The sequence below is a fragment of the Psammomys obesus genome, unplaced genomic scaffold, assembly GCF_907164565.1.
Source record: "Psammomys obesus unplaced genomic scaffold, mPsaObe1.curated_primary_1811, whole genome shotgun sequence".
Classification (NCBI taxonomy): Eukaryota; Metazoa; Chordata; class Mammalia; order Rodentia; family Muridae; genus Psammomys; species Psammomys obesus.
In genome coordinates, this window is record NW_026596158.1 from 216766 (window position 1) to 242257 (window position 25492).

The 25492-nt window shown below is 59.5% G+C and overlaps 1 protein-coding gene across 2 annotated transcripts in view; it reads right to left on the reverse strand.

Moving 5' to 3' along the window:
- Positions 1-578: 578 nt before the first annotated feature.
- Positions 579-25492, reverse strand: part of Ltbp4 (latent transforming growth factor beta binding protein 4) — a 27183-nt gene continuing 2269 nt past the window's right edge. The window contains exons 1-30 of one of the 2 annotated variants that reach the window (XM_055595005.1): positions 25230-25486; positions 21761-21952; positions 21256-21503; positions 21080-21182; positions 20692-20766; positions 20481-20603; positions 19848-20012; positions 19358-19507; positions 19093-19230; positions 18565-18696; positions 18349-18474; positions 17603-17728; positions 16905-17147; positions 15863-15988; positions 15656-15775; positions 14309-14437; positions 13993-14118; positions 13516-13638; positions 13244-13375; positions 11222-11353; positions 11012-11137; positions 8266-8412; positions 5345-5611; positions 5001-5069; positions 4368-4496; positions 4020-4166; positions 2952-3104; positions 1866-2246; positions 1416-1568; positions 579-988 (exon numbers count right to left, since the gene is read on the reverse strand). In XM_055595005.1, the coding sequence (XP_055450980.1) occupies positions 834-988; positions 1416-1568; positions 1866-2246; positions 2952-3104; positions 4020-4166; positions 4368-4496; positions 5001-5069; positions 5345-5611; positions 8266-8412; positions 11012-11137; positions 11222-11353; positions 13244-13375; positions 13516-13638; positions 13993-14118; positions 14309-14437; positions 15656-15775; positions 15863-15988; positions 16905-17147; positions 17603-17728; positions 18349-18474; positions 18565-18696; positions 19093-19230; positions 19358-19507; positions 19848-20012; positions 20481-20603; positions 20692-20766; positions 21080-21182; positions 21256-21503; positions 21761-21952; positions 25230-25479 (4686 nt within the window). In that variant the 5' untranslated portion in view covers positions 25480-25486 and the 3' untranslated portion in view covers positions 579-833. Of the gene's footprint in view, positions 989-1415; positions 1569-1865; positions 2247-2951; positions 3105-4019; positions 4167-4367; positions 4497-5000; positions 5070-5344; positions 5612-8265; positions 8413-11011; positions 11138-11221; positions 11354-13243; positions 13376-13515; positions 13639-13992; positions 14119-14308; positions 14438-15655; positions 15776-15862; positions 15989-16904; positions 17148-17602; positions 17729-18348; positions 18475-18564; positions 18697-19092; positions 19231-19357; positions 19508-19847; positions 20013-20480; positions 20604-20691; positions 20767-21079; positions 21183-21255; positions 21504-21760; positions 21953-25229; positions 25487-25492 lie in introns of those variants that run through there. The other variant, XM_055595003.1, reaches the window with a different exon arrangement.

Sequence of the window (25492 nt, forward strand, 5' to 3'; positions counted from 1 at the left end):
AGTTGTGTGGCGCTAGCCCCACTGTAGACAACATGGAGACTTGAGCCCTGTGTGCTGAAACCCTGCTTCACCCGCGACAGTTGGTGTTTATGGTCCTGAATTCTGAAGGGAATAGAGCGCAGCCTCCTCCTCTTCCCCGTGGGGAAAGTTTGGTAAAGAACAAAGCCTAAACTGGGCATTGTGGTGCACCCTGTAATCGTAGAACCTGGAGACTGCCGGCAGGGCGACCAGGAGTTCAAGTCCAGGTTAGTCTACATAACAACCTTCATGGAAAACAAACAAACAAACAAACAAATGAACAAAATGACGAAAACCCCCAACAACTCAGCAGCATGATTGCTTTGAAGATCAGAAAGAGAACGACAGAAAGAGGAAAGCATAGAAACAGAGATAAAGGACAGAAAGATGGGAGAATTGCCAGAGCAAAAGAAGGCGAGGCCAAGAGGGACAAAGCTGGACTCTTGAGAGTCATGGAAAGTAAACGTCAGTTTTGGCGCCGGGGGCGGTGCGTTGGGGTGACTCAGCACACTGTGGAGCCGGCTTTTGAGAAAGAGAAAAAGGCAGGCGGAGGCCGGAAGTACAAAATAGGTGTTTTAATTGAAATCTTTATAAAAGGGCAAAAAGTGTGTCAGGGGACCCAGGACCGGACCAGGCCAGGCCCCAGGCAGGGGAGGAGGAGCAGTGAAAGGCACCCCTTGTGTCCATCCATCCTACGTCCAGGCTGTCTGACCTCCTTGCTCAGGAGCAGGCTAGAGGGAGGCAGGCACGCTCTGGAAGCTCCCGGTGCGCAGGGTAGTGCTGTGCGGGTGGAATCGGAGGCTAGGCGCAGGCGCTCAGGCCCGGGGTCGCGCAGGCGCACAGTGGTGTGGCTGGTGTGTGGGTGCAAATCCGGGACGGCAGATACAGCGGAACGAACCGTCAGTGTTGACACAGCGCGAATTGATGCACGGTGGGGAGGTTCCCTCAGCCTCGTCACACTCGTTGATGTCTGGGGGAGGGGGCAGGAAGGAGTGAGAAGCCCATCCCCCGGCCCGTTGAGGGAGAGGACCACGGAGGTCCAGCATTTCGAGGGAATGCAACACATCACTGCTACCTGCTGGCTGTGTGAGCCTGACCGGGTGATACAACATCTCTGCGCCTTGGCCTGCCAAACGGAGGGGCTGGGGCCTTGGGAGAGCACTGGCCTAGCATGCATCAGGGCCCAGGCTCCTCCCCTTCCACAGCAAAACAAACAGAACAACGGCTGCAGGGTTCTCCTGTTCAGTCCAGCCCCACCCCCGAGCAAGAGTTAGTTTACTCCCCGTAGGCTGGTCTGGCCCGTGTCTGTAACGAGGTCCCTTCTCGGAGGTTCCTCAGCACCGTCTGGTCAGGCTTGCTTTTATTTTACCCTTCCCTCTCTGCCTCCCCTTCCTCACCCACGCAGGACATGCGGGCGATGTCCAGGCGGTAGCCATCGAAGCAGTCACAGGTGAAGCCTTCGGGGACGCGCACACAGCGGCCGTGGGCGCAGCCGTCCAGGACCCCGCACTCCTCGGCCTCCAGGCCCTCATAGGGCTCAGACAAGGCTCCTGCAGAGGACACAGGTGGCCGATGACTGGGCATCTCTGCTTAGGCCTCCTTCCTCCCAGCTTCCCAGGCTGTGGGTCTCATCCCTGTCTGTCCCTCCCGCTCCCAGACTGAAGGGGGCGCTCTGGTAAGACCCTAGGTTCGGCTGCACAGCCCAGGTTAGCCTCAAACTTGCAGCGGCCGTCCTGCCTCCGCCTCCGAGTGCTGGCTGGCCCTGTAGGCCTCTTGCGTTTTCTCTCAGCATCCCCCTTCTTACTTTTTTGTCTGCCTGCTTGGTTTCTCTGACCCGAGCCTCTCACCTGTATAGCCTCCACGCTCGGAGGACTCCTCAGGCTCTGGGAAGGAGCCTCGGGTGTCTCTGGACCGGTAAGACCAGCCAGTGCCTCGGCTAGGTGGAGCGGGAGCCTCAGACTCGGCGTAGGGGCCGCCGTCATCCTCAAAGTCCGGCATGTCGAAGGGTGGTGCGCCATAAGGGGCCTCCCGGCGGGCAAAGGGTCCAGGAGGGGGTGGGTAGGGGTCGTAGGGGAGCACAGGCGGCGGATACAGATCCGGTCCGTACCGGAGACCCTGGTAAGGTGGGCCTATATCTGGGCCATATTCATAGGGCAGTCCAAAGCCTCCTGGGCGCGGCGGGCCGTAGGCTGGGGGCCGCAGCACATTGCAGAGAGCTTCAAAGTCATCTGTGAACGGGAGCCAGGCTACCACGATCAGGACCCACCACTCAGGGACCTTCCCCTGGTGGCAGGGGCTCTGAGAGGCTTGGGGGAAGGCTGGGAAAGGCTGGGGAGGGCGCTGGAAAGGCAGGATCAGGGCCTTTGCTAGCACAGTTGACTTTCCAGGCTGATTCTGGGATTCTGAGATGCTGGGATCCAGGGTCCTCAGACTGCAGCTAAGAGTCAGCTCTAAGGTGCTGGAATTTGGGGGACCGGTAGGAGCTAGGGCTAGGAACCTCTGGCTGGAGAGTCAACGGGGTGGGTTGAACATGGTGATTGAAGCCTGGCGGTGGGGGTGGGGAGGCCTGGGTCTCTGCGACCTGGAGGAATGGAGCCTGGAGGTTTGGGCTCATGTTCTTACAGAGTTAGAAGGAGGAGGTCAGAGATCTTTGGGGCTGTGTTGGAGTATTGGTACTCGTGTGTCAGGGGCCCAAGGGGCCTGGAGTATGGAGAGGGCTGTCTTGCAGGTCATGTCTAGAGGGTCAGGAATTTAAGACGAGAGACCCACAGCTGACGGGGCTGCCCCTTCGGGAGCCACTGATTCAGGCCCTGAGATGTCTGTCGCTGACGCTTACAAGCCTTCAGGATTGTGACCAAGGCTTCGGGACAGGTTGCAGCGCAGGTAAAGTTTTCAAAAGGACCTTTAAGGGGAGGCCTAGGGCTGTACACTACCTGAGTCCTGGGCAGGGCAGAGCGCGCAGTCCATGCCCCAGGCTTCGCCGTAGAGGCAGCAGCACTCTGTGTAGGTGGCCTGCCTGTCTAGCCGTGGGCGGCTGCAGACCAGGTCAGGGCCCACTTCCTGCCAGCACACTCCCAGGTTGTCATCTGTGGGCAACGGTGGGATTTGTCAGAGCAGACAGGCACCAGGGCCCTCCCGCACACACCCAGCTCCCCTCTCCAGAAATGTGAAACATTGTTTTCCTTCCTGAGTACTGGTTTTAGTTTGTTTTTTTGGGATGGTCAGGCTGGCCCAGAACTTGCGGTCATTCCCACGCAAGCTGGGATGACCGGTGTGCACCTGAGCGTTGTTTAAATGAAGTCTCAAAGTTTAAGGGCTTTCGTAGGAACAGAAAATGGGTAAAGAGAATTTGGAGTCAAGGACCAAAGCAAAGAAGGGGAGACGCACAAAGGGTGTGTGTGAGAGAAAAAGACTTAAGACAGGGAGGGGAGACACACACAGAGGGAAAGCCGAGCGAGTGAGGCAGAGCAGGCCTGCACTCCTGTCACTGAGAGGCTGAGCTAAGAATTCAAGCGAGTTTAGGAGCCCGGACTCCACGGTGAGAATCTGTGTGTGAAACAGGAGAGAAAATGGAAAACTGAGCAAAACTTTCGCCTGCAACCACCAGAAGAGTGGTGGCTGCTGTAACCACACACCTTGACCTCAGCAATTAGAAGGCTGAGGCAGGGAATTTCTACGAGTTCCGGGCCAGCCTGGACAACAATAGTAATTTTGGAGGAAAAAAAAAAAAAAGTAAAACAGTTTGTGCCAGGCACTGTGGCTCACGGCTTTAATCCCGGAGCTCTGGGGACAGAAGTAGGAGGGTCCTTTATGAGTTCCAGGCCAGCCTGGGCTACGCAGCGAGACGCTATCTCAAACAAACAAACAAAACTAGCAAAAAGTCAGACTTAGCCCGGCCGGCAGCTGGGGGCGTGGCCCTGGAGCCGGGGGAAGCAGGCAGAGGGATGGCTGGAGGGGCGGGGAGCCGGGGCTGGAGCTGGGCGGGCCGCGGGCGGGGTTACCGAGGCTCTGGCTCTCGTTGGACACGCAGCGTCGCCTGGAGCCGTCCAGCACCAGCGGGGGCTCGCAGGTACAGTGGTAGGAGCCCACCGTGTTGACGCAGCGGCCCCCTTCACACGCCGGCTCCTCGTCGGCGCATTCGTCATTATCTGGGGAGGCATGGGGGCGGGGACGGGGGCTGTGACCCGGATGAACTCCCTTTCACATTCCCCCAGCTCCCTGACGGGGTGATGGATGCAGTCTAGACTGCGGAAGGACTTCCTGCTGGCATGGCTACATTCCTGTTTGGGGCTGGTGCGGCCGGGGGTGAGGGGTGCGGTGTGGGGTGGGGGGACAAGGGGGGCGCATACCAATGCATTCCAGCCTTTGCGCGTGGTAGTAGAACCCGTTGCTACAGTAGCAAGAGTAGCCTGGGGCGGTGTTCACGCACACTCCGCTCTTGCACACCTGGCCCTGGAAGAGCTGGCATTCATCCACATCTGCAGGAAAAGGTGGAGGGAGAGGAGGGCAGGGGTGGCTGGTGTGATCTGAGGGAAGCAGTCACAACGGAGGGACACAGTAACGGCACCCAGAAGGAAAGGGAACCACGGGGCAGGTTGAGGCAAGAGATGCTGGAGAGAATCTGAGAGACAGAAGATGGAGCCAGTTGTGTTGGAGCCTGCATGTAATCCCAGCAGTCAGGAGGTGGAGGCCGAAGAGCGAGAGTTCAAGGTTAGCCTCTGCTACATAGCAACGTCTTGGCTAATCTGGGCTACCCGACCCTGTACCCAAAAACACAAAGAGGAGAAAAGAAAAGGAAAGAGCACCAGGTGGCCATGCACCCCTTTAATCTCAGCACCCAGGAGGCAGGGGCAGGCGGATCTCTGAGTTTGGGCTACACAGAGAAACCCTATCTCGAAAAACAGATAGGAAAGGAAAAAGAAAGAGTGAGCCGGAGCTGAGCCTAGGGGCGGAGGATGGGTGGGGTTGACCTCTGGCCTTACCTCTCCGTGCACTCAGGTCACTGGGCACCAGGTAGCCGCGGCCGTGAGGACACAGTGACTGGTACTCAGCTGCACAGAGAAGCAAGGATGAATCCAGCCATCAGGCCCCCAGTGCCTGTCAGAGCTCACTGGCTTTAGCCCCCTACCAAGCGCTAAAGCCCAGAGCAGTCAGCACCCATTTCTCAGCTTCGTGCCCAGTGGTGCCTACCTGGCGGCTGATGGCTCACACTTGTCCTGGCAGCGCCCATCGCTCAACCCTAGGTCTATGGGTAACCCCTTTCCAGCCTCCGTGTCCCCGCACCCCACCCAGAGCTTGAGCCCTGCGTCCGCACAGCCATGCCCACCTGTCTCAGTGCCCGGGCACTGCTGGATACGGCAGCCGCTGCCCCAGCCCTCGCCCACAGTACAGCAGCATTCCTGCCACGTCACGTTCCGGGCCAAGATGTTGTCACAGGCGTCTGGAGCCGCCGTGTCAAAGTAGCACTCTCGCCGCCCACTGCTCACAGGACCCTGCCTGGGAGGGCTGGGTCTTCGGGGTGGGGGTGGGGGTGGAGGCCTGGCTGGAAGACTGGGGCTGGCAGGTGCGTGGGGCTGTGAGCCTGGAAACGTGCCTGAAGAAACAGATGACGTTAGTTAGGCTCCCACGTCAGCGGTGGGGGAAACAGGCCTCGAGGGTCCCAGCCGTCAGCAAGACCGCATGCTTTGGGGACAGGGGACAGACAAAGTCTCCTATAGCTCAGGAGGACTTTGGGTTCCAGAGTCTCCTGCCTCCACCTCCTCAGGGCTAGGATTTTAAGTGTGCCCCATAACACCCAAAACTAGGGCCAGTGAACGCTCGGCGAGGACTTTACAACCTGAATAGTAACATAATTATGTGCATTATGTATGGGGGGGGTGTTTGTTTTTGTTTTCTCTTTTTCTTCCTCTCCCTCTTTGGTTTTTCAGTTTCTTTGCGTAGCTCTGGCTGTCCTGGAACTCATTATGAAGACCAGGCTGGCCCTGAACTCACAGATCTGTCGGCCCTGGCTGTTAAGGGCCACCACCAGACTTCATGCTGCTTTGTTCTAATCAGTATTGTTCAGTAGGCTACTCTCACCAGAACTCTCAGAGATCCTCCTGCCTCACCCTGTAAGTGCTGGGATTGCAGGTGTGAGGTGAGCCACCATGCCCAGCCTCATTCTGGACACTCGCTCTCTCCCGTCAGTCACTTCTGTATCCTTTGCCTCACAGTCCCACCCTCGCCAGGTGCAGGACAAGGGGGGGAACAGGTGATTTCTTGTGCTTTCCCTGTGCCTCTCTGGGTCCAGGCTGGCCTTGAACTCACAGAGCTCTGCCTGTCTCAGCCTACCAAGTACTGGGACTAAAGGTGGCTAGCACCACCTTTAGTGGGCCTTGAGTCACTGATTTCAGATTCTTGACTGAAACTGGTCTGTGCTGCTGCATGTCCTGAGGAAACATCCAGCCGCCTAAAGCAACTGCCTGGAGGTTAGTGAGGCACACCTTCTGGCTATGTCTGACGGCCTTTCCAGAAAGGACTTCCAGAAGACCCATGGCAGCCTCCAGGGGGGACAAGGCCCGGATTGAGTACAAAGCCGTTTCTCATGCTGGCCTGGGTATCTCTTTTCCCCCTTTGATCTTGCAAGTCTCTAGGCCAGTCCAGATTTCTCTGTCCTGTCATTAGCGAGGGATATCTCTGTCTCTTCATTAAAAATTTCCCCCCTACAACTGGGGTTGAATACAGGGCCTTGTGCATACCAGGCAAGATCTTTATTGCTGAGCCACACCCCAGCCCCTCACTAGTGGGGACTCTAGGCAGGGGCTCTATTACTGAGCCACACCCAGCCCCTCACTGGGGGATTCTAGGCAGGGGCTCTACCACTGAGCCACACCCCAGCCTTTCACTAGTGGGGTCTAGACAAGCACTCTGCCACTGAACTATGTATGCATCTAGCCATCTTTTACTTTTGATTTGAGACAAGGAGGCCTCACGAAGTGGCCCAGGTTGTCACTGAACTCACTTTGTAGCCTTGAACTACAGTCCCACCTCAGCTTTTGAGTAGCCAAGGGTCTTACGGCACCTGGCTTAGCTCTCGTTGGATTTTGAGACCGTTAGGACAGAGACTACGCCTTCCTGCGTAGTCTTACCACCTTACCACCTTACCACCGTGTTGCCAGTGCACAGCAAGGGCCTGGACATGTCGACTGCCTAGATCTACATGCCACAAGAAGGAATCCAACAGAGCCACGTCAGGACCTAATTCTCCGCTGTCCACGCCAGAGACCGCAGCCTGCAGCTCAGCTTGCCCGCAGGTTTCACCCCGTGTGTGCTAAGGGTGTTTGCGTGTTTGTTTAACGAGGCAGCATTCAGGGTCGGGGCTATGGCTCCGCTGCCAGAGGACTTGCCTAGTACAAAGACCAGGGCTCTCACGCCGCATAAGCCAGGCGTAGCGGGGTGCACGCCTACGATCCCAGCACTTAGTAAGAGGCAGGAGGATGGGCTGTTCGGAGTCATCTCAGCTACACAGAACTTGTGGCCAGCCTGGGCTACATGAGACCCCATCTGGGGAAAATAATGACCGGCAAAAGGGCTTGCAGGGCCTCCCAGCCTGGGGGTCGTGACCCCTTTGGGAGTCACCTATCAGTTACTCTAATATCAGATATTTGCATTGCGTTCATAGGAGTAGCAAAAGTATAGTCATGAAGCGGCCACGGAATAAGGTTATGGTCGGGGTCACCCCAGCATGAGGACCCGTGTCAAAGGGTCACAGTGCTAGGGAGGCTGAGAGCTGCCGCCTGCGGGGGAAAAGGCACTTTTCGTGGAAGCAGGACAATTTGAGTTCAGTCCCAGGGACACGTGTACCGGTGGAAGGAAGGAACAAAGTTGTCCTCTGACCTCCACATGTCTGCACGCATGCACACATCATTCCATACGCACCACATTCTACACAAGAATAAAAATTAGAGGCTGGAGAGAGGGGTCCGTGGCTTTCTGCTCTCGAGAAGGAATCAGATCCCTCACACCCGTGTGGCCTTCTGGGGCACTCACACAGACTTGCAGGAACATGCCCACTCTCCGAACACACATTAATAAAAAAATAAAGAACTTTAGGGAACCCTTTTAAAAACGGAAGTAAATAATCAAAAGCTTCAAAGAAATATGAAAAAAGTAATAGCATTTAACTGAGGGATATCAACAGGTACACACACACACACAGTTTCCCCACAGGATCAGCAGGCCTTGGTTAAGCAAACACTTGAATCTTACCGGCAGAAGTCCGTGGGGGCACACAGCGTCCAGTCATGGGGTCGAACTCCTCGGGGCTGGTGGGGCAGACACACAGGAAGGAGCCTTCAACATTTTCACACAGTGCGGAGCCACACACGCCCTGCAGCGTCTCACACTCGTTCACATCTGTGGCCAGGGGACGCGGGAAGAAGGAGCCGTGTTATAAAGTTCTGCGGTCCAGCTGGGCTGGAGAGCTGGCTCAGCAGTTAAGAGCATGGCTGCCCTTGCACGGGAGCCCAGCGCAGTTCCCAGCACCCCCTGGTGCGGACAGGTCCTGGAGAGCCATGTCCTCTTCCTGCCTCTGCAGGGACCGCATGCCTGTGGTGCAGATGATCACTAGGCACAGGAACTAAATCCCCAGGCACAGTGGCTTTCTGTCTGTCTGTCTCTTCCAGCTACATGGGTGTATGTCTTTTAAGGCAGGATCTCACTGTGTAGACCAGGCTGGCCTTAAAACTTAGGCCAACCCTCCTGCTTCTGCCTCCTGAGTATTAGGGTTACAGACATGAGCCAACACTGCCAGCTTTTTGTTGTCATTGTTTCATTAAAACAAACAAAAGAACAAATCCACTGGGTGGTGGCGCACACCCGTGATCCCAGCACTTGGGAGGCAGCGGCAGGCGGATCTGAGTTCTAGGCCAGCCTGATCTACAGAGTGAGTTCTAGGATAGCCAGGTCTCAAAACACAAAACCAAAAAACAAAATAACCCCCCCCCCCAAAAAAAAAACCCCCCCAACCCAATTCTCCCCCCCCCCCCAAAAAAAAAAGTTTTACTCTTAAATCCAGGATGGTTTGTAATCCTTGCACAGCCCGGCTGCCCTCACACTTGTAGCAATCCTCCTGCTTCAGTCTCTAGGGGCTGGCATTAGAAGCATGCACCATTACACCTGGCTCACAATGTAACTTTTTTAAAGGTGTGTGTGTGTGCCCGTTTGTATGTGTGCCATGTTCGTGATTGCAGTGGAGACAGACGACGACGTTCGGCCCCGGGAACTGGATTACAGATGGTTGTGAGCCACCAGGTGAGTTCTGGGAACTCTGAAGAGGCGGGAGCACTCTTAGCTGCCGAAGCCGCTCTCCATCCCCAGAGTGGGTCCTTCCTAACAGCAGAGACTGCTGTTGCCTTTTCTTTTGGTCGGGAGCCTAACATCTCCTCGGGAAGTTCTCTGCGCTTCCAAGTCTGCATCACAAATGCAGCCACGTCTGCACTGGGGCGGAACCAATCAGTTCCCGCAGTTCCGGGTCAGAGGCAGGCAGTGACCTCATCAGCCGCCCAAAGCCAGTCTTGAGGCTCCTGGGTCTCCTTAGCTAGACAGCTGCCAGCCCAGACAGAGCCAGGGCCACCTGTCACTGCCCAAACACAAACCCAGCAGAGGGAGACACACAGCTTTGCTGTGGTTCTTGGCTCCAGTCACATCTGTGTTCATGGCCTTTGCCATTTTAACCCCTTCCTCTCCTCTCCCCCCATGACAGGGTTTCTCTGTGTAGCCCCTGCTGTCCTGGAACTCACTCTGTGAGTTGGCTCAGGAGGTAAATGCTCTCTCTTGATGCCAAGCCTAATGACCTAAGTGTGATCCCCAGGGACCCACGTGGTAGAAGGAAAGGACAGAGTCCCACAGGTTTTCTGCCCTCCACATGCACTGGGCCTCTAATGAAGACATCTGCAAAGGCCGAGAGGATTCTACTTAATGGCGTGCAGAAGAGGATTGGCTCACAACCAACCGTGCTTCCAACACTCAGGGGACAAAGGCAGGGAAATCAGTGCAGGATGAAGTGCAGCCTGGTCGATGTAGTAACTTCATTAAGAAAAAAATAAACTTTAGGGGCTAGAGAGATGGCTCAATGGTTAAGAAAACCATCTGCTCTTTTAAAGGACCGGGGTTCAAATCCCAGCACCCAAATGGTGGCTCACAACTGTCTGTAATGCCAATTCCAAGGGATTTGACACTTTCACACTAATGCGCATGTAATAAAAATTAAATAAATTATTTAAAAAAATAAATTTTAACACACAAAATAAACAAACCTAACTGAAGCCAGGCATGGTGGTGCACACCTTTAAGCCCAGCACTCAGGAGGAAGAGGCAGGTAGATCTATGAGGCCAGCCTGGTCTAAAGAATAAGTTCCAGAACAGCCAGGGCTACACCGAGAAACCCTCAAACAAAACAAAAACAAAACCAAACCAAACAACATAACAACAAAAACTAATTGAGGGGCTGGAGAGATGGCTCACTGGTTGAGAACCGTGACTGCTCTTGCAGAGGACCCGGGTTCAATTCCCACCACCCACGTGTCGGCTCACAACCAACTATAACTCCAACTATGCCCTCTTCTGACCTTCCTGGCACCAGGCACAAACATGGCGCATATAAATGCCTGTAGGAAAACCACCCATAAAATCAAATGAATAAATCTAAAAACAAAAACCCGGAAGCTAACTGAGTAAGCTTGATCCTTTCTGTTTGGGGTCAGGCTCATGCCCTGTCAGCGAGGCTAGCACAGAACTTGCTATCAAGCCCAAGGCTGGCCTCGAGCTCGCAGCGATGCCCTCGTGTTTGCCCACCAAACGCTGGCATTGCGGGAGTGCGCCACCTCGCCTGTCCCTGCAGGACAGTTTACTGGTGTGCCTCGGAGCTTAGGTACCGGAAACCAATCCTGCAAGGGCAGAGCTCGGCCGAACTCCTCCCGCTGTGGTCCCGCCCAGCCCCGCTGCGGCCCCTTACCCACGCAGTGACGCCCGTCCCGGGCGCCCTCATAGCCTTGGTCACAGACGCACTGGAAGGAGCCGGGCAGGTTCTGGCACATGGCGTGGGCGCCGCAGAAGGACCGGTTCCGGCACTCGTCCACGTCTGCAAGCGGCGGCAGGCCGTTTCAGTGAGGTCATCCCCAAACCCTGAGGCCCCTCGCATCCCACCGGCCGCAGGAGCACCCACCTTGGCACCCGCCCCCGGGCGTGGGCTGGTAGCCAGGGTCGCAGGCTGGCGTGCAGCGGTAGGAGCCAGGTGTGTTCTCACAGCGCTGGGCGCCGCAAATCGCCGAGCCGTACTCTCGACACTCGTCCACATCTGCCAAGAGTGAAGGAGGGGCAGCCGGGAGAGTCAGAGGCCTGAGGTAGGGCTCCAGGTGCCGCTTTCAGTCCGAACACTGAGAAGCCCTGAGCCTGGGATTCGAGGAGACTCGCGGCCCTCAGTCCTTCCTGCCAGTTCTCCCACAGGCCCCGTGCCACACTGTTCTCTCCGCCAGGTATGTCCCCGCAGGTATGTGCACTGCATGGACCCTGCCCCTCGGTTCACCGGCATGTCAGACGAAAGCCCGCGTACTCAGACACACGGCGCCACAGCCTTCCCCCACTATCCCGACACATCTGCCCATTTCTTTTTCCCTTTTTCTTTTTTGTGGATAATTTCACACGAGTATTTACATCATTTCCACTCATTCTTCTCCGTGCTCCAATCAATCCCCTGTCCTCCCCACACCCTTTCAGATGGATTGGTTGATTGGCAAGGTATCACTATGTAGCCCTGACTGGCCTGGAACTCATTATGTAGCTCAGGCTGGCCTTGAACTCAGAGACCTGCCTCCCTCTGCCTCCCCAGATCTGAGCCTGAAGCTATATCCCACCATGCCCAGCTTATTTTTCTTCAGTTTTGTTTTAGGGCCAGTCTCTCGTGGGTCAAGCTGGCCTTGAATCCGATGTAGGCAAGGATAACCTTACACCATCCTCTCGCTCTGCCTCCCAGCCACCGGGGCTGTAGGAATGACGCCTCCACATCCTGCCGGTCTCCTTTCGAAGCTAGCATTATTTTTTATTTAGGCTCTCATGGCTTGGGCTGGCCTTAAAACTTGCTAATGGCCAAGGATGACCCTGAACTCCGGAGCCTCCAGCCTTTCAAATAGGCAGCGATCCCAGGACAGCCCTCAGTTTCTGCGTACGTCTAGCATCTACCCCAGGGCATGGCACATTCAAGGCAGGCACCCTGCCAGCTGGGGGACATTCACAGGCTAGTGGCTTCATTCTTAAACCTGACTTCAAACTGAACACGGTAGCATGGCACTTGTAATTTAGCACTCGGGAGTCAGAGTCAGATGTTCTGGCCGCATGACCAGAATTCAGCACTGGGAAGGCTGAGGCAGGAGGATTGCTGCAAGTTCCAGGCAAGTGTAGCCTACACTAGCGAATTCCAAGCCAGCTGGGCTACACACCTGCACGCCTGCACATGTACACAGAGACTCAAAACAAACAAACAAACAAGTTGAAGGCTGGCCTGGACCACACAGCAAGACACTGTCTCAACAAAACAACAACCTACACATTGTGTCTATAAAATTATCAATGTGCAGTGATCATCGTGCCAGGCAAACCCCACACCAATTGGGGGGGGTTCTCCGTGTCAAAGCAGGAACAGCACCTGCTATACGGAAAGGGCCCCAGAGTGGTCTGTGGACCGATGCCTGAATGCGTTTACGTAATCACACCCTGTATCAGCTCAATGAGGGCAGGGGTTTTCTTGGGCTCATTTCCTGCTGTGGCCCCCATGTCTGGTGCCCAGTGGCTGCTTATTGAAGTCTTCGTCATGATTAAGATCTTAGGAAAGGGGGTTCTCCTGAGTCAGGGGTTCAGCCACCAGAAAGGGAAATACAGCTTATAACAGTTTTGTTTCATGGGTTACAGAAAATGCTGCTCCGTAGGGCATCTCTTCCCTTAGAATGCATAGGGCAATTCAGTAAGCGGAGGGCTTCCAGCTTGCCCTGATTCCTGAGAAGAGAGCCCCAGCCCCGTAGGAAACCCCACATCCACAGCAGTGGCTAATTTCCACCAGAGAACAGTGAGTGGAGAAAGAGAGCGTTAGCAAGGGACCTCTCTACAGGTTTTCGAGACAGGGTGTTTCTCTTCTGGTTCCCAGGGGAACAGACTCCAACAACCGGCCACAGATTTGGGGGGGACTCTGTCTTACCGTCACAGGTGCCCTCAGGACCAGGGTGGTAACCAGGATCGCAGTCCTGCACACAGCGGTAGGAGCCCGGAGAATTTTCACAGCGCTGAGACCCGCACAGGGCAGGTCCCCGTTCACGACACTCATCGATGTCTGAGGACAAGGTAGGGGGGTCACAGGAGCAAAGCAGGGGAGTCAGAAGGGAGAAGCAAAGGGGAGGGTAAGGAGGAAAGGGTGGGAGAGGAGACAGGAAGGAAGGAGAAACAGGGAAGCGGCGGGATGAGGCCTCTCACCGAGGCAGGAGGCAAGATCTGGACCGGCCCGGTGTCCAGGAGGGCAGATGCACTCGAAAGAGCCGTCAGTGTTGGTACAGATGCCGCTCTGGCAGAGGTCCTCCTCGCTGCACTCATCTACATCTGCAGGACAGGACATCCACAACCTGGCCACCTCCTCCTCTGCCTAACATTCCTAGCCACACCCCCAGCACTCCCCAAACCCCCAATCTGCTTCAGGCCCCGCCTTTTCGTGCAAGACCCGCCTCTTCCCTGAGGTCTTCCCAATCATGACCTGGCTGTTGAACTCCAACTTTTCCTGACAGGGCCTGCCGCCTCCAGGCCTCCCCAAAGCGCCACCCCAGTGATTCAAAATGTAGATTTTCCCCTAAACCCGCCAAAAAATTCAGGGTCCCCTTTCCGCCCTCTTCCTCTTGTCCCTCCTTTTTCTGCTGTAAGTCCACCCACTCTGCTCTCAGATACAGCCTGGGGCCTCACCCAGACAAGACGCTCCTCGAGGTCCCGGCCGGTAGCCAGGGGCACAAGTACAGGCAAAGGAACCGTCCGTGTTGAGGCACTCTCCGTGGGGGAAGCAGAAGTCGCCTTCCAGACACTCATTTATGTCTAGGGCACGCAAGAGTCAGGGCTGTTGGTCCCCCGGAGTAAATCCTGCCCCTGATGCTGACCCAGAGTGCAACCTTGAAGACTAAGTTACCCTAGATCCATTGCTCTTAATCCACTTTACATCCCTAACGGGCTTTGCCCGAGACTCCAGACCCTACCCCCAGGCTCTCACACCGGTCAGCTAGCCCACCTGCACAAGGCCCGGGCAGACCAGATGGTGCCCGGTATCCTGGCACGCAGCTGCAGTGAAAGGAGCCTTCGGTGTTCGTGCACTGGCCGTGGAGACCACAAGGAGTGCCTGAGCTGCATTCGTCCACATCTGTGGGAGCGGGGTGGGGGCTCAGAAGGGGTCGACTAGAGCAAAAGGGTTGGTGGGAATGCTGGGAAAGGGTCTTGAATGGAGGGCAGAACGTTCCAGGCTCAGAAGTTCTACAGACCTGGGGATCTGAGGTCCCCTCTACCGGGGTTCCTGGGTCAGGGAAAGGGACTCTAGTTTAGCACTGGGGATCAGAAATTAACCAGGGCCAGGCTTAGTGGCGCAGGCCTGGAATCCCAGCACTCAGGAGGCAGAGACAGGCAGATCTCTGTGAGTGTGATGCCAGCCTGGTCTACAAAGTGAGTCCAGTACAGCTAAGGCCACACAGAGCAACCCCGTCTCAAATAAACAAAACAAGACAAGCAAACAAAAGTAAGGGGTAAGGGATGAGTCGGGGTATTGTGACCTAGGATTATTGGATAAGATTCCATTGAACAAATGTGTTAAAGTCAGCTGGAGGGGTTGGAGAGGTGGCTCAGCGGTTAAGAGCACTGGCTGTTCTTCCAGAGGTCCTGAGTTCAATTCCCAGCACCCACATGGCAGCTCATGACTGTCTGTTACTCCAGGACCAGGGGATCTGACACCCTCACATAGACATACATGCAGGCAAAATACCAACGCACATAAAATAATAATAAATGTGTTTTTTAAAAGTCAGCTGGAATCAAAGGTTACAGCCTGATGTGGGGGTGTCAGGGTCAAGGATCATGCACCTGATTAGGTTCCAGGGAGGAGATTCTGAGAGGGGTGCAGACAGATGGTGACCCAGAGTGAAACCAGTCAGGAGTGTAGTTGTCGCTTTGTTCTTGGTTTGGTTTGTTTGTTGTTTGTTTTTGGTTAGGATCAAATGGCACAATCAAATTTAGGGTCCTGGGCCACGAAACATGAGGGTGCAGAAATGAATTATTGCTGAAAGCCAGGCTCAGTGGCTGTCAGCAAGGGGCATGATCAGCACCAAAAGGCCCAGCCGAGCCACGTGTTCCTAGGCTACAGAGTCAGGAATCACCCAGGGTCAGGAATGTGGTCAAGTCCGGGGGGGGGGGGGGGACCTGGGGGGAGGGGAAAGGGGGGGGGGGGGGGTCATGTCCATGTAAAGGGATTGTGCTCCAGGTCTCAAATTTTGGGTCAAGTTATTTATGGTCATGGTTCAGGTCAAAGGTCAAAATCTGAGCGATCATGGTTGAGACACAGGTCCTGGGTCCCAGCTGGACCTGATCTCACCTGTGCATCTGCCACGGTGCAGGTGGTGGCCAGCAGGGCAGGCCCGGCACTGGAAGGAGCCAGGCGAGTTCACACACTCCTGGCCAGGACACGCCAGGTGGTTCTCACACTCGTCCACGTCTGAAAAGCGGGGGAGAGAGCGGTCTTGAGGAAGCGGCCGAGTGCCTCCTCACCCGTCCACACTCCTCCCTCCCTCCCCGGCCTCACCCTCGCACTCGGAGCCAGCAGCGTTGGGTTGGAAGCCGGTAGGGCAGACACACTTGAAGCTGCCTTCGGTGTTCTCACAACGGCCATAGGTGCAGGGCTCCGGGCTCCGGGCACACTCATCCACGTCTGGGCAGAAGAGGCCAGGCAAGCTGAGGCAAAGGCCTGACCCCATTCCCACAGCCACCCCCACCGACTCCAACACTCCAGGCTTTGTTTACAAAATCTCACAGGAAGTCCACACTGGCCTTGAACTCACACCAATCCCATCCTCCTACCTCAGCCTCCCGAGCGCTAAGATTACAGACGGGATGCACCATATTAACCAGCATTCCTGGGTTTTTTGTTTTGTTTGAGACAGGGTTTCTCTGTGTGTCCCTGGCTGTCCTGGAACTCGCTCTGTAGACCAGGCTGGCCTCGATCTCAGAGACCTGCCTCCCTCCCAACTGCCGGGATCACAGGCGTGTGACACCACTGCCAGGCTGCGTTCCACTCTCGAACCAGCCTTTGAGCCTTGCTAGGCTGCCACCTCCTTCCGGAAGGACAAAGCCAGATCCCATTCACACAGCTAACAGTCTCTCCAGCTGCTAGGGGGACCACCACAGCTCAGCGCAAAAGGCACGTGCCTCCGGCTGGACCACCAGAGTCTGAGCCCTGGCACCCACGTGACTCCGTAAATTGTCCGCTGGCCTAGGCAGCGGCACAGGCCCACCTCCCCTCTCACACACACAGCCTGCGTAAAACAAACAAGCAAATAAATGCTCTTTTTAAAACCTAAATAGGAGGTGGGACAGACATTGGTCATTGGTGTTCACCCTTAATACCAGCAGTCGGGGGCAGAGGCAGGCGGATCTTGAGTTCAAGGCCGCTGTGTGAGACAGAGGTGCACTCTCGGTTGGAAGAAAGGAAAGAAGACAGAATTCAGCCAGACCTGCCCGGCTTTCTCATCACTCTCACGTGGCCTCCGTCACGGAGCCCATCCTCAGTAAGGCCTCTCCTCCCGAGTCCCAGTCCCGTGCTGCAGGCGCCCGCCCAGCGCTCTCACCTTGGCAGGGGGCCCCTGGTCCTCGGGAGCGGAAGCCAGCTGGGCAGGCGCAGTGGAATGAGCCGGCCGTGTTGTCGCAGCGGCCTGGCCCGCAGGGCGGAGGCTGCTGGGCACATTCGTCCACGTCTTCTTCACACGCCGAGCCGCGGAAGCCAGGCGGGCACACACAGCGGAAAGAGCCCGGCAGGTTTTCGCAGGCTCCGCGGCCGCACAGGCCTGGGCTCTGGATGCATTCGTCCACATCTGCAGAGAAAGGGCAAATCCCGGGGTCCCGGTGTGATCCCCCCCCCCACATCATGCTACACTCTGCCCGAGCTCCATCACTGTCTTTCCACCCTCCCTTTCTCCACCAACCCTGAGCTGTGGGGTTGGTTCCTGGAAGGCTGCCTCCGGGGTCCTCACGAATGGGGTTACATTGGTCTTCCTAGCTCAGCCCTCCCCTTCCCGATTGCTCACATCTCCATCCCCTCTCCACCCCCTCCTCCATTCTCCATCCACGATCCAGCCCTTCTGTTTTCCATCACTTGGCCTCTCCATCCGATCCAGGTCCCTACATTTGGCTTCCGGGTGCTGGTCTGTGGCCCCCATCAGTAAGCCTGCCTTTGCCCCAGTGCTCAGAGTCTCCAACCTCACCGCTTCCTAACCGCCCTTCGCTTTACAGCCTCTTGTTTTTTTCCCGTCCCCTCCCAGACCCTCACCCTGGCAGCCGGCTCCGTGCGGCGCTGCCTGGTACCCGGCGGGACACACACATAGGAAACTGCCTGGCGTGTTCTCGCAGCGCCCGCGGTCACACGGCGGCGGCACGCGGCGGCACTCGTCCACATCTGTGGGCAGAACCCAGAGCTAGGCCTGGGGCCGACCCACGGTCCCTGAGGGACTGGAGGCCCGGGGAGGAGGGGCAGGGGGCAGGACCAGGGCGGGGCGAAGCTTGGGCCGGACCTCGCCTGGGGCAGAACCGATGGGGTGGGCGGAGCCAGGATGGGTGGGCGGAGCTAGGGTGGGTAGGCGGAGCTAGGGTGGGTAAGCTTACAGCAAAGCAGAGCTCAGTCCTAGAGGTCAGCCTAAGGCCTGGTGGGGACCCAGGCTGAGAGCCAGCTCGTGGGAGGGGACAAATGTAGGGAGGGTAGGACCTGGGCAACGGCGGAAAAGGAATCTTTGTGGATCAAAGGGAGAAAAGGAAGGCAGGGCCAGGGCCAGAGAAGAAAGGGGCAGCTTGGGGTGCGAGCTGGCGTGGAATCAGGGGTCGTTGTCAGATTAACTGCAGAAGTGGTAGAACTCAGGCGGGGCCTGGGGGTGGGGAAGGCGGAGCTAGCGAGAGCAGAGCCAGGACAGGATTTGCACAAAGGCCAGGCCACAGGGTAAAATGGGGCCAGGTTGCGTGCAGAGCAGGGGCCTAGCTGATCTCAGAGCTGTACCCTGGGGCCTGGTGGGCCGGGGTGCTCACCCAGGCACTCCGCCGCCCTCGGGCCTGCTCGGAAGCCCGTGCCGCACACGCAGCGAAAGCTGCCTGGCGTGTTCTCGCACCGCCCGGGAGCACAGGGCGTAGGGACGCGGCGACACTCGTCCAGGTCTGCGGGCACGGGGCAGGCCAGTCAGGTGGCGGCCAGGAAGGGCACTCTCCACCCCAGCCCCGCTGCGCCGAACCCTCCGCCCCGCTCACCGACGCAGCGAGCGCCCTGGGGGCCGAGCCGGAATCCTGGGTCGCACGCACAGGTGTAGCCGCTTGGCCGAGGAACGCAGCGTCCAGGACCGCACACCTGGGGATTCCGCTGGCACACGCCGGGAGACGGACCTGGGGGAGCCAGTCAGAGGTTCCCCCACCTCCGAACTTTGTCCCCTCGGTTTCCCTAAGGTGCCTTCGTGAGCGTCCTCTCCCCGAGTCTAATCTCGGGGGAGCGGGGAGGTGTCCTTTCCTCACCAGCTCTGGCTGAATCCGCCCACACAGACACTCACATCCCAGAGTTCAGATGTGTTTTCTTGAAACCTCCCGCGATGTCCATTTTACAGAATAAACTGGCTGTTTGCTCATTTAGCAGAGAACTGGAGCCCAACGATGCTCTAGTGCCCAAGGGAGCCATTCCTCAAACCTTCCAATTCTTAGCTCGCCGCACCCTTCCCTCTCCCTTTCATCACCCTTTCCCAGCACCTTCACTCCGAGGCCTTTCCCCCACCCTGGTTCCTAAGGCACCTGATTCAGGAACCTCGGGACCGGTCCACGGAGGGATGCTGGGCAAGGGATATTCAGGCCGAGGCTGGGGCTCAGGCCGGGGCTGGGGCTCAGGCCGGGGCTGGGGCCGGGGCTCAGGGCGACGAGTGGGCAGAGAGCCTGGTTAAAGAAAGAGCATCCGTTCAGGTCTGGGGATCTAAACTTGGGTGTGTCTGCGCCTCCCTCCTCATCTGCTTCCAGCAGCACTAGGAGGGCGACTTCCCCCTCCGTCCGGGATTCATCGCACCTGTGGGTGGCCGGGAGGTGGCTGGCGGGGCGCGAGGCTGACTGAAAGGCATTCGAGGCGAATCCTGGTTCAGGGGCCTGGTGTTGTAGCGGAGGTCAGAGGCTGAATAGTGGTAACCGGGCCCAGCTGGACAGATCTCCCGAAAACCCTCTGGGGACAAGGCAAGGAGAGGGCGGGAGAGGAGACAAAATGAGGTCTTGTGAGTGTGAGCAGGCCTTGGGACAAAGCCTGACCTGACACAGCGGCAGCGCAGGCCAAGGAATAGGATGTTCCAGAGGCCGTTGAGAGTTTCCCTCTTCGGGGATGGAGGCACAGTCTGTGTGTCTCAGGGGCGGGCGTGGCTACGGATGGAGGTGGAGTCCAGGGCGCACAGGACCCGGCGGTGCTCAGAGGCTGGGAGCGCACCCAAGGTAGGGCCAGGTTTGAAGCCGCCCACCCTCACTGGCTGAGGGCGGGGCCTCTACGCAGCCCGCGTCGGCAGCTAGCTCACCTGAACCGTAAGGCGGACAGAGCTGGCAGCCTCGACCCCACGCCTTGCCCACTCGGCTGCAGCAGCAGATCTGTTTGGTGATATTTCGAAGAATGGGCAGCGAGCACCCGCCGTCATGGAGCACGCGGTAGCAGGGCCCCTTTGCCTCCGAGATCACGTGCTGGGCTGGGGGATGGGAGGAAAATCTTCAGGGCCTGGTGGGAAGGACAGGTTCTGGGGGGCGGGGTTGAGGGGGCGCTGTCGGGGAGCGGCCCCAGGGAGGGCATAGTGGGTGAGGGGGAGGAGCATTTAGGGGCGTCTGGGAGAGGGATTCCGAAAGAGCGCGGAGGGTGCTCGGGGCTCGAAGTGAGGCAGGAGCGAGAGCTGCCTGTAAGAACCTGAACGCGGTCTGGAGGTCAAGGGGTCGAGAGAATCCGGAGGCCTTAAAGGAACTCAAGATTCTGGGAGGCCAAGGGGCGTGCCTGTGGAGGTTTGGGGGCTGGCGTGGGGGAGGGGCCGTCTGCAATCAGCCCGGAGATCCGTCGGAAGGTCCAGGCTAAGCCGAGACGGCTCGAGAGACTAGAAGGGCTCCAGTCTGAGGTCAGGGGCGAGCTGGGAGCGGCTTCAGCGCCCCCCCCCCCACCCGCCACTTACAGATGCAGCTGCTGCGGGACGAGTCCAGCAGGAAGCCGTCCGGACACACGCACGTGTAGCCGCCACGAGTGTTGGCACACTCCCCGTGCTGGCAACGCCCACCTGTGGCGCACTCGTCCACATCTGCAAGAGCCGAGGCCGGTTTGGGCGAGTTGGCGAGCCGGGGGACGACCACGCGCCCCCGCAAGCCCTGCGCCCCGGCCGGCCTTACCCACGCAGGACCCATTAACTCTCTCGAAGCCGGCTGGGCAGGGCCCGCTGGGCCCACTCGCTCGGTTGGAGTTCCCTGTGGAGAGAGGAGGAGGGTGGCGGGGACCGCTTGGCCGCGCTTTTGGAGAGGACGTGGGGGGCCCGGAAGGGTGAGGTGTGGCCCGACCTCCCCCGGGCAGCCCAGCGGGTGACTTCGGAGGACCTGGAAATGCGTGGCTGGGACGCTGGCACCTGAGCCGACGGGAATGCGTCACCACGAGCAGAAAATAGGACTGAATGGGCTCGGTGGGGTGAGGAAACCTAGGCCAGGAGCGCCCCCCGAGGCCAGGGAAGCAGGGCCGGAACTGCCCGGGGGAGAGCAGGCGAGGCCCGGGCCGGCCTGGGCTTACCCGGGGGCTCGGCGCACGGCTGGCAGTCGCGGACACCCCAGGCCAGGCCCTCCCCTCGGCAGCACACTTCCTGCGTCCGGAGCCCGGGCAGCGGCGACGCGCACTGTGGGGAGAGGGCGGCGTGAGCGCGCCCCCGCCACCTTTCGGGGAGCCCCGGCCCGCGGGCCCGGCCTCACCTCGCCTCCGCGCAGCTCCCTGAAGCAGTAACCGAAGCCGGAGGCGTCCGAGTAGCCGTCCTCGCGCGGCGCGCTCTGGGCCAGCACGGTGTAGGGCGCCGCCGCCTCGGCGCGCGCCGCCGCCTCGGCCCGGGCCAGGGCCTCGGGGTCCGGCTCCTCCCAGGGCCCCGGCACGCGCTCCACCTGGTGCACCACCACCGACGCCTCCTGGGGGTGCTCCACGTGCACGCTCACCATCGAGGCCACGCCTGAGCAGGGGCGAGACGCGCAAACGGGGGACACGCCCACGTGAGCCCCGACGCGCCGGGCGTAGGCCGGAGAGGTGAGCTGAGGATGGGTGCTCGGCATTCGGGGGGTCGTGGGGTGGGGAGGTGGTCACGGGTCAATGAGCCTCCTGCCTCTGCAGCCCAGGGGTGGGGTTACAGCCGCCAGGCTGGGCTGGGGGGAGCGCCAGAGAACGGCCAGGTTCCGGGGATCGGAGGCCCTCTGGCTAAATTCTGCTCACCGTGCTCGTCATCGCGGTGGTTGGCTAGTGGCATGGTGTACACGGAGCGAGTGAGGCCCGGCACGGCTGGGGCCGGGGGCCGGGCCCCTGCGGAACGCAGTTGGCAGAACTTGCCGGCGAAGTCCGGCGGGCAAAGGCAGCGGTCAGGCTTCACACACACGCCGCCGTTGTGGCAGATCAAGGGACACAGGACTGAGAAGAAAGCGGATATCAGTGCCCTGCCTGGCGCCCAGCCCCGTGTCGGATGAGCCCAGCTGACCACTCTCCAGCTGTGACGAGGCCCTCGAGGGACATTCATCCTGCGCTTCTCCGCCTTAGTTCCTTTTCGTTTATTTGCTCTTGGGATTTTTCTTTCTTTCTTTCTTTCTTTCTTTCTTTCTTTCTTTCTTTCTTTCTTTCTTTTTTTTTTTTTTTTTCGAGACAGGGTTTCTCTGTGTAGCCTTGGCTGTCCTGGACTCGCTCTGTAGACCAGGCTGGCCTTGAACTCACAGAGATCTGCCCGCCTCTGCCTCCCCTAGTCCTGGGATCACAGGCGCGCGCGTCCGGCTTGCTGGGGCTGGAGAGATGGCTCAGTGGTTAAGAGCGCTGTCTGCTCTTCCAAAGGACCCGAGTTCAGTTCCCAGCACCCACATGGCAGTTCACAACTCTCTGTAATGCCAATTCCAAGAGACCTGACACCTTCACACTAAATGCACATAAAATAAAAAAATAGGGGCTAATGTAGCCCAGGCTTGCCTCAAAAGCGCACTCTTCGGACGACTGTTGAACTCCGGCGTCCTGCCTTCTCTTCCCAGCTTTTGAGATTACAGCAATAGACCCCACACCATTCCCCAAACTTGGCCCCTTGCTAGAGTAGGTCGAGCACCGCGTAGTCCCTCCTACTAGGTGGGCTCGCTCCGCCCGGTCCTCCCTCTCCATTCACTTTCCCGGCCGAGCTCGGGAGTTCCCGCCCCCTGGATTACCTCCGCCCACCATAAACTCCCTCAGCGCCACACGACCCTTTCTGTCGCAGCTGGACGCCCGGCCTCTCCCATTGGCCAGAGACTCCTTCCTGGTCCCTCCCACAGGGCCGTCCACCTGAGCTTGTGAGCTCCGCCCAACCAAGACACCTGGCAGCTCCAGCCCCGCCCACCCGCTTTCCTCGCTCTGATTGGCCCTGACGCGTGCCCCTCCTCTCCTGGGCGTCTTGGCCCCGCCCCCGGCGGCCTTCCCTCCCGCCTCCGGTAGCGCTGGGCGGGGCGGCCCGCGGGGACGCGCCTCCCCTCCGCGCGCCCTCTCCGGGCCCCGGGCCACCTCTGGGCGGGGCACTGCCAACTGTGCGGCGGGGTAAACAAAGAGGGGTGCAGCGGGGCCAGGGCGTCGTCTCCGCATTCCGGACCCTCGGGGAGCCCCGGACTGCCGAGCCAAAGGAGGCCGGACGCGTCTCTCCGGAGCACCCCCTCCCTCCCTTCCTCCCCTGGGGCTGCCGAAAACAGCTGGAGACAGCTGCGCGCGGGCGAGGGCGGGAGCAGACGGCCCGGGCTGGCCGGGAGGTGTGTGTGGGCTCTCTGAGCCACAGCTCGACAGGGGTGGACCCCTCAGTTGAGACGAGCAGGGGACGCGCGTCCTCGGAGGATGGGAGCATGGGCGCGTGCTCTGACGCTCGGAGACGACCCAAGCTGTCTGGGAGGCAGGGAGAGGCTAGCTCAGAGCAAATCTAGGCTCTCAACCAAGAGTCTTTCAGGTCCCTGAGGAGGGTTGCCTAGAAAACAGGACTGGAGCGCTTTCTGGAGGCGGGGGGCGTGGCCCCTGTGCGGTGCTGAGGACGAGGAGAGGAGTCTGGAAGTTTCCAGCGCATTAAAGGCCTCAGGCTGCCGGGACTCGGTGGAGAGCCCTGCTCCTCCCCAGCCAGGCGGCTTGCCTGCCCTCGGTCTTCCTTAGTGGCGGGCCGCGCTAGCAGCGTGGTCTGCGGAGGATGAGACCAGTTCTGGGGTTCTCTGAAGATAGGTGGGAGAGGGTGGGACAGCACTGGAGAGTCAAGGCTACCTTAGCAGTACAAGGAAGCCTAGGCCGTGTGGGGAGAGAGGTGCTGGGAGGGGGGACTTTCCCCCACTTAAGACTTTTGCTTTTGGGGGAAGTGGGGACCCGTGGGTGACGGTACCAGGACTCTCCTGGAAGGGGCTCAGCTTGGAAGAGAGCCTCCAGCGAGGGAGAGGGGCTTCGCTGGAGAGCCCGCACTGGGGCTGGGGCTGGAGCGGGAACTTCGGCGGCCACAAACCGGATGCCCTGGCAGGAGCCTTAAAGCACCTTAATGAGGTCCTTTACGCGGCACAGCTTTAGGAAGGACCCAGCGGAGAAGCCACACTGCAGAGATGGAACCGTCTCTGCCCGGCGCAAGCCACCAAGGTTAGGGGCTTTGCTTGGCCTCAGGTCATCCCCCTGCCTGCTCGTGGCTTGAACGCAGAGCCCCACTGAGGGCGCCCAGACAAGGGGCTCGCCGCTGGAGAGGCAGGGCTGACTTCACGGCCCGCAGCGTTGGGAGAGCAGGAGCTGACACCGGGGTCTTGCCGAGGTCAGCCCGCCTTCACATGCCCCTCCTTGTGCCTCCAGGGGCTTGGCACCCGCCTGGGCACGGCGCCTGGCACGGGCGAGTTGGGGCTGGGCCGGGAGGGAGTGAAGGAAGGAGGGAGGAAGGGGCGGAGAGAAGGAGTGGTAGCGGGCGGGGGCTCGGGCGGGAGATGAGCTCACGCCGGCCGGGTTGGGCTGGCCGGGGGCCAGCCTGGGCGAGCTCTCGGCGCCAGGGGCCCCGCTCCCCAATCCGGAGGGCGTGAGGGGTGGGGGGCAGGAGAAGCCCGACCCCCGGAGAGCCGTTCCCCCCCAGCGCTCCGGGACGGCAGGTGGCACGCCCCCCCACCTCACCTGGCCCCCCGAGTGCTCCCCTTGTCCGGAGGAGGCTGACGCGCAGGCTCGTGCCCTCCTCCCCCAGGGGGCGCCCTTCCCCGGGGCCTCCGAGCCGGAGAGCTGTCGCACGTGGAACCGCAGCAACTCAGGTCTCGCCGAGAGACACCCCGTCCTTCCCGGGCCCCCTCCCCCTAGCTCCTCATCCCCGGCAGCCCCCCTCGACAGACACAGAAACTGGAGAGGTCCCCTCCCGACCCTGAAGTGCTCCCTGCCCACCCACCACAGCGTCTCCGAACTTCCTAGAAGTCCCAGGTCCCTCAGCCCGGCGCCCCGCGTCCCGACGGGAGAGGAGGAACGCGGCTGCCCGGCCCTTCACGCGGGCCACCCCGGAGGTCCGCACAGCGCTCCCGGCTCCCGAGGCTGCGCTCGGGGACCCACCCCCGTCCAGCTGCCCGCGGCCCCCTTCTTCAAAGACGCCAGCGACTCCCCGGCGCGTCCGCCCGGGGGACCTGGGCTCCCGATCCCGAGGCACTGTCTCCAGGGTCCTCCCTCCGGCGCTCCTCCCTCGGGAGCACCCCCCCGCACTCACAGGCGCGGAAGCCGGGTCCCCCCGGGGCCGCCCCGCCGGGCGCGCCGCTGTCCACGCTGGTGGTGTTGCGGGGCGCGCAGGTCGGGGTGCAGCGGGAGCCGGTGGGCCCGTGGACGCAGCGCAGGCCGCACACGGCGGGCGTGAAGCGCACGCGGAGCCGCTCCCGGGGCCGGCCCAGCGCGGGCCGCGGCCCCAGCGGCGCCAGCAGCACCAATAGCGACACCCCGAGCAGCCGCGCGCCGCCCGCCATGGCTGCAGCGCCG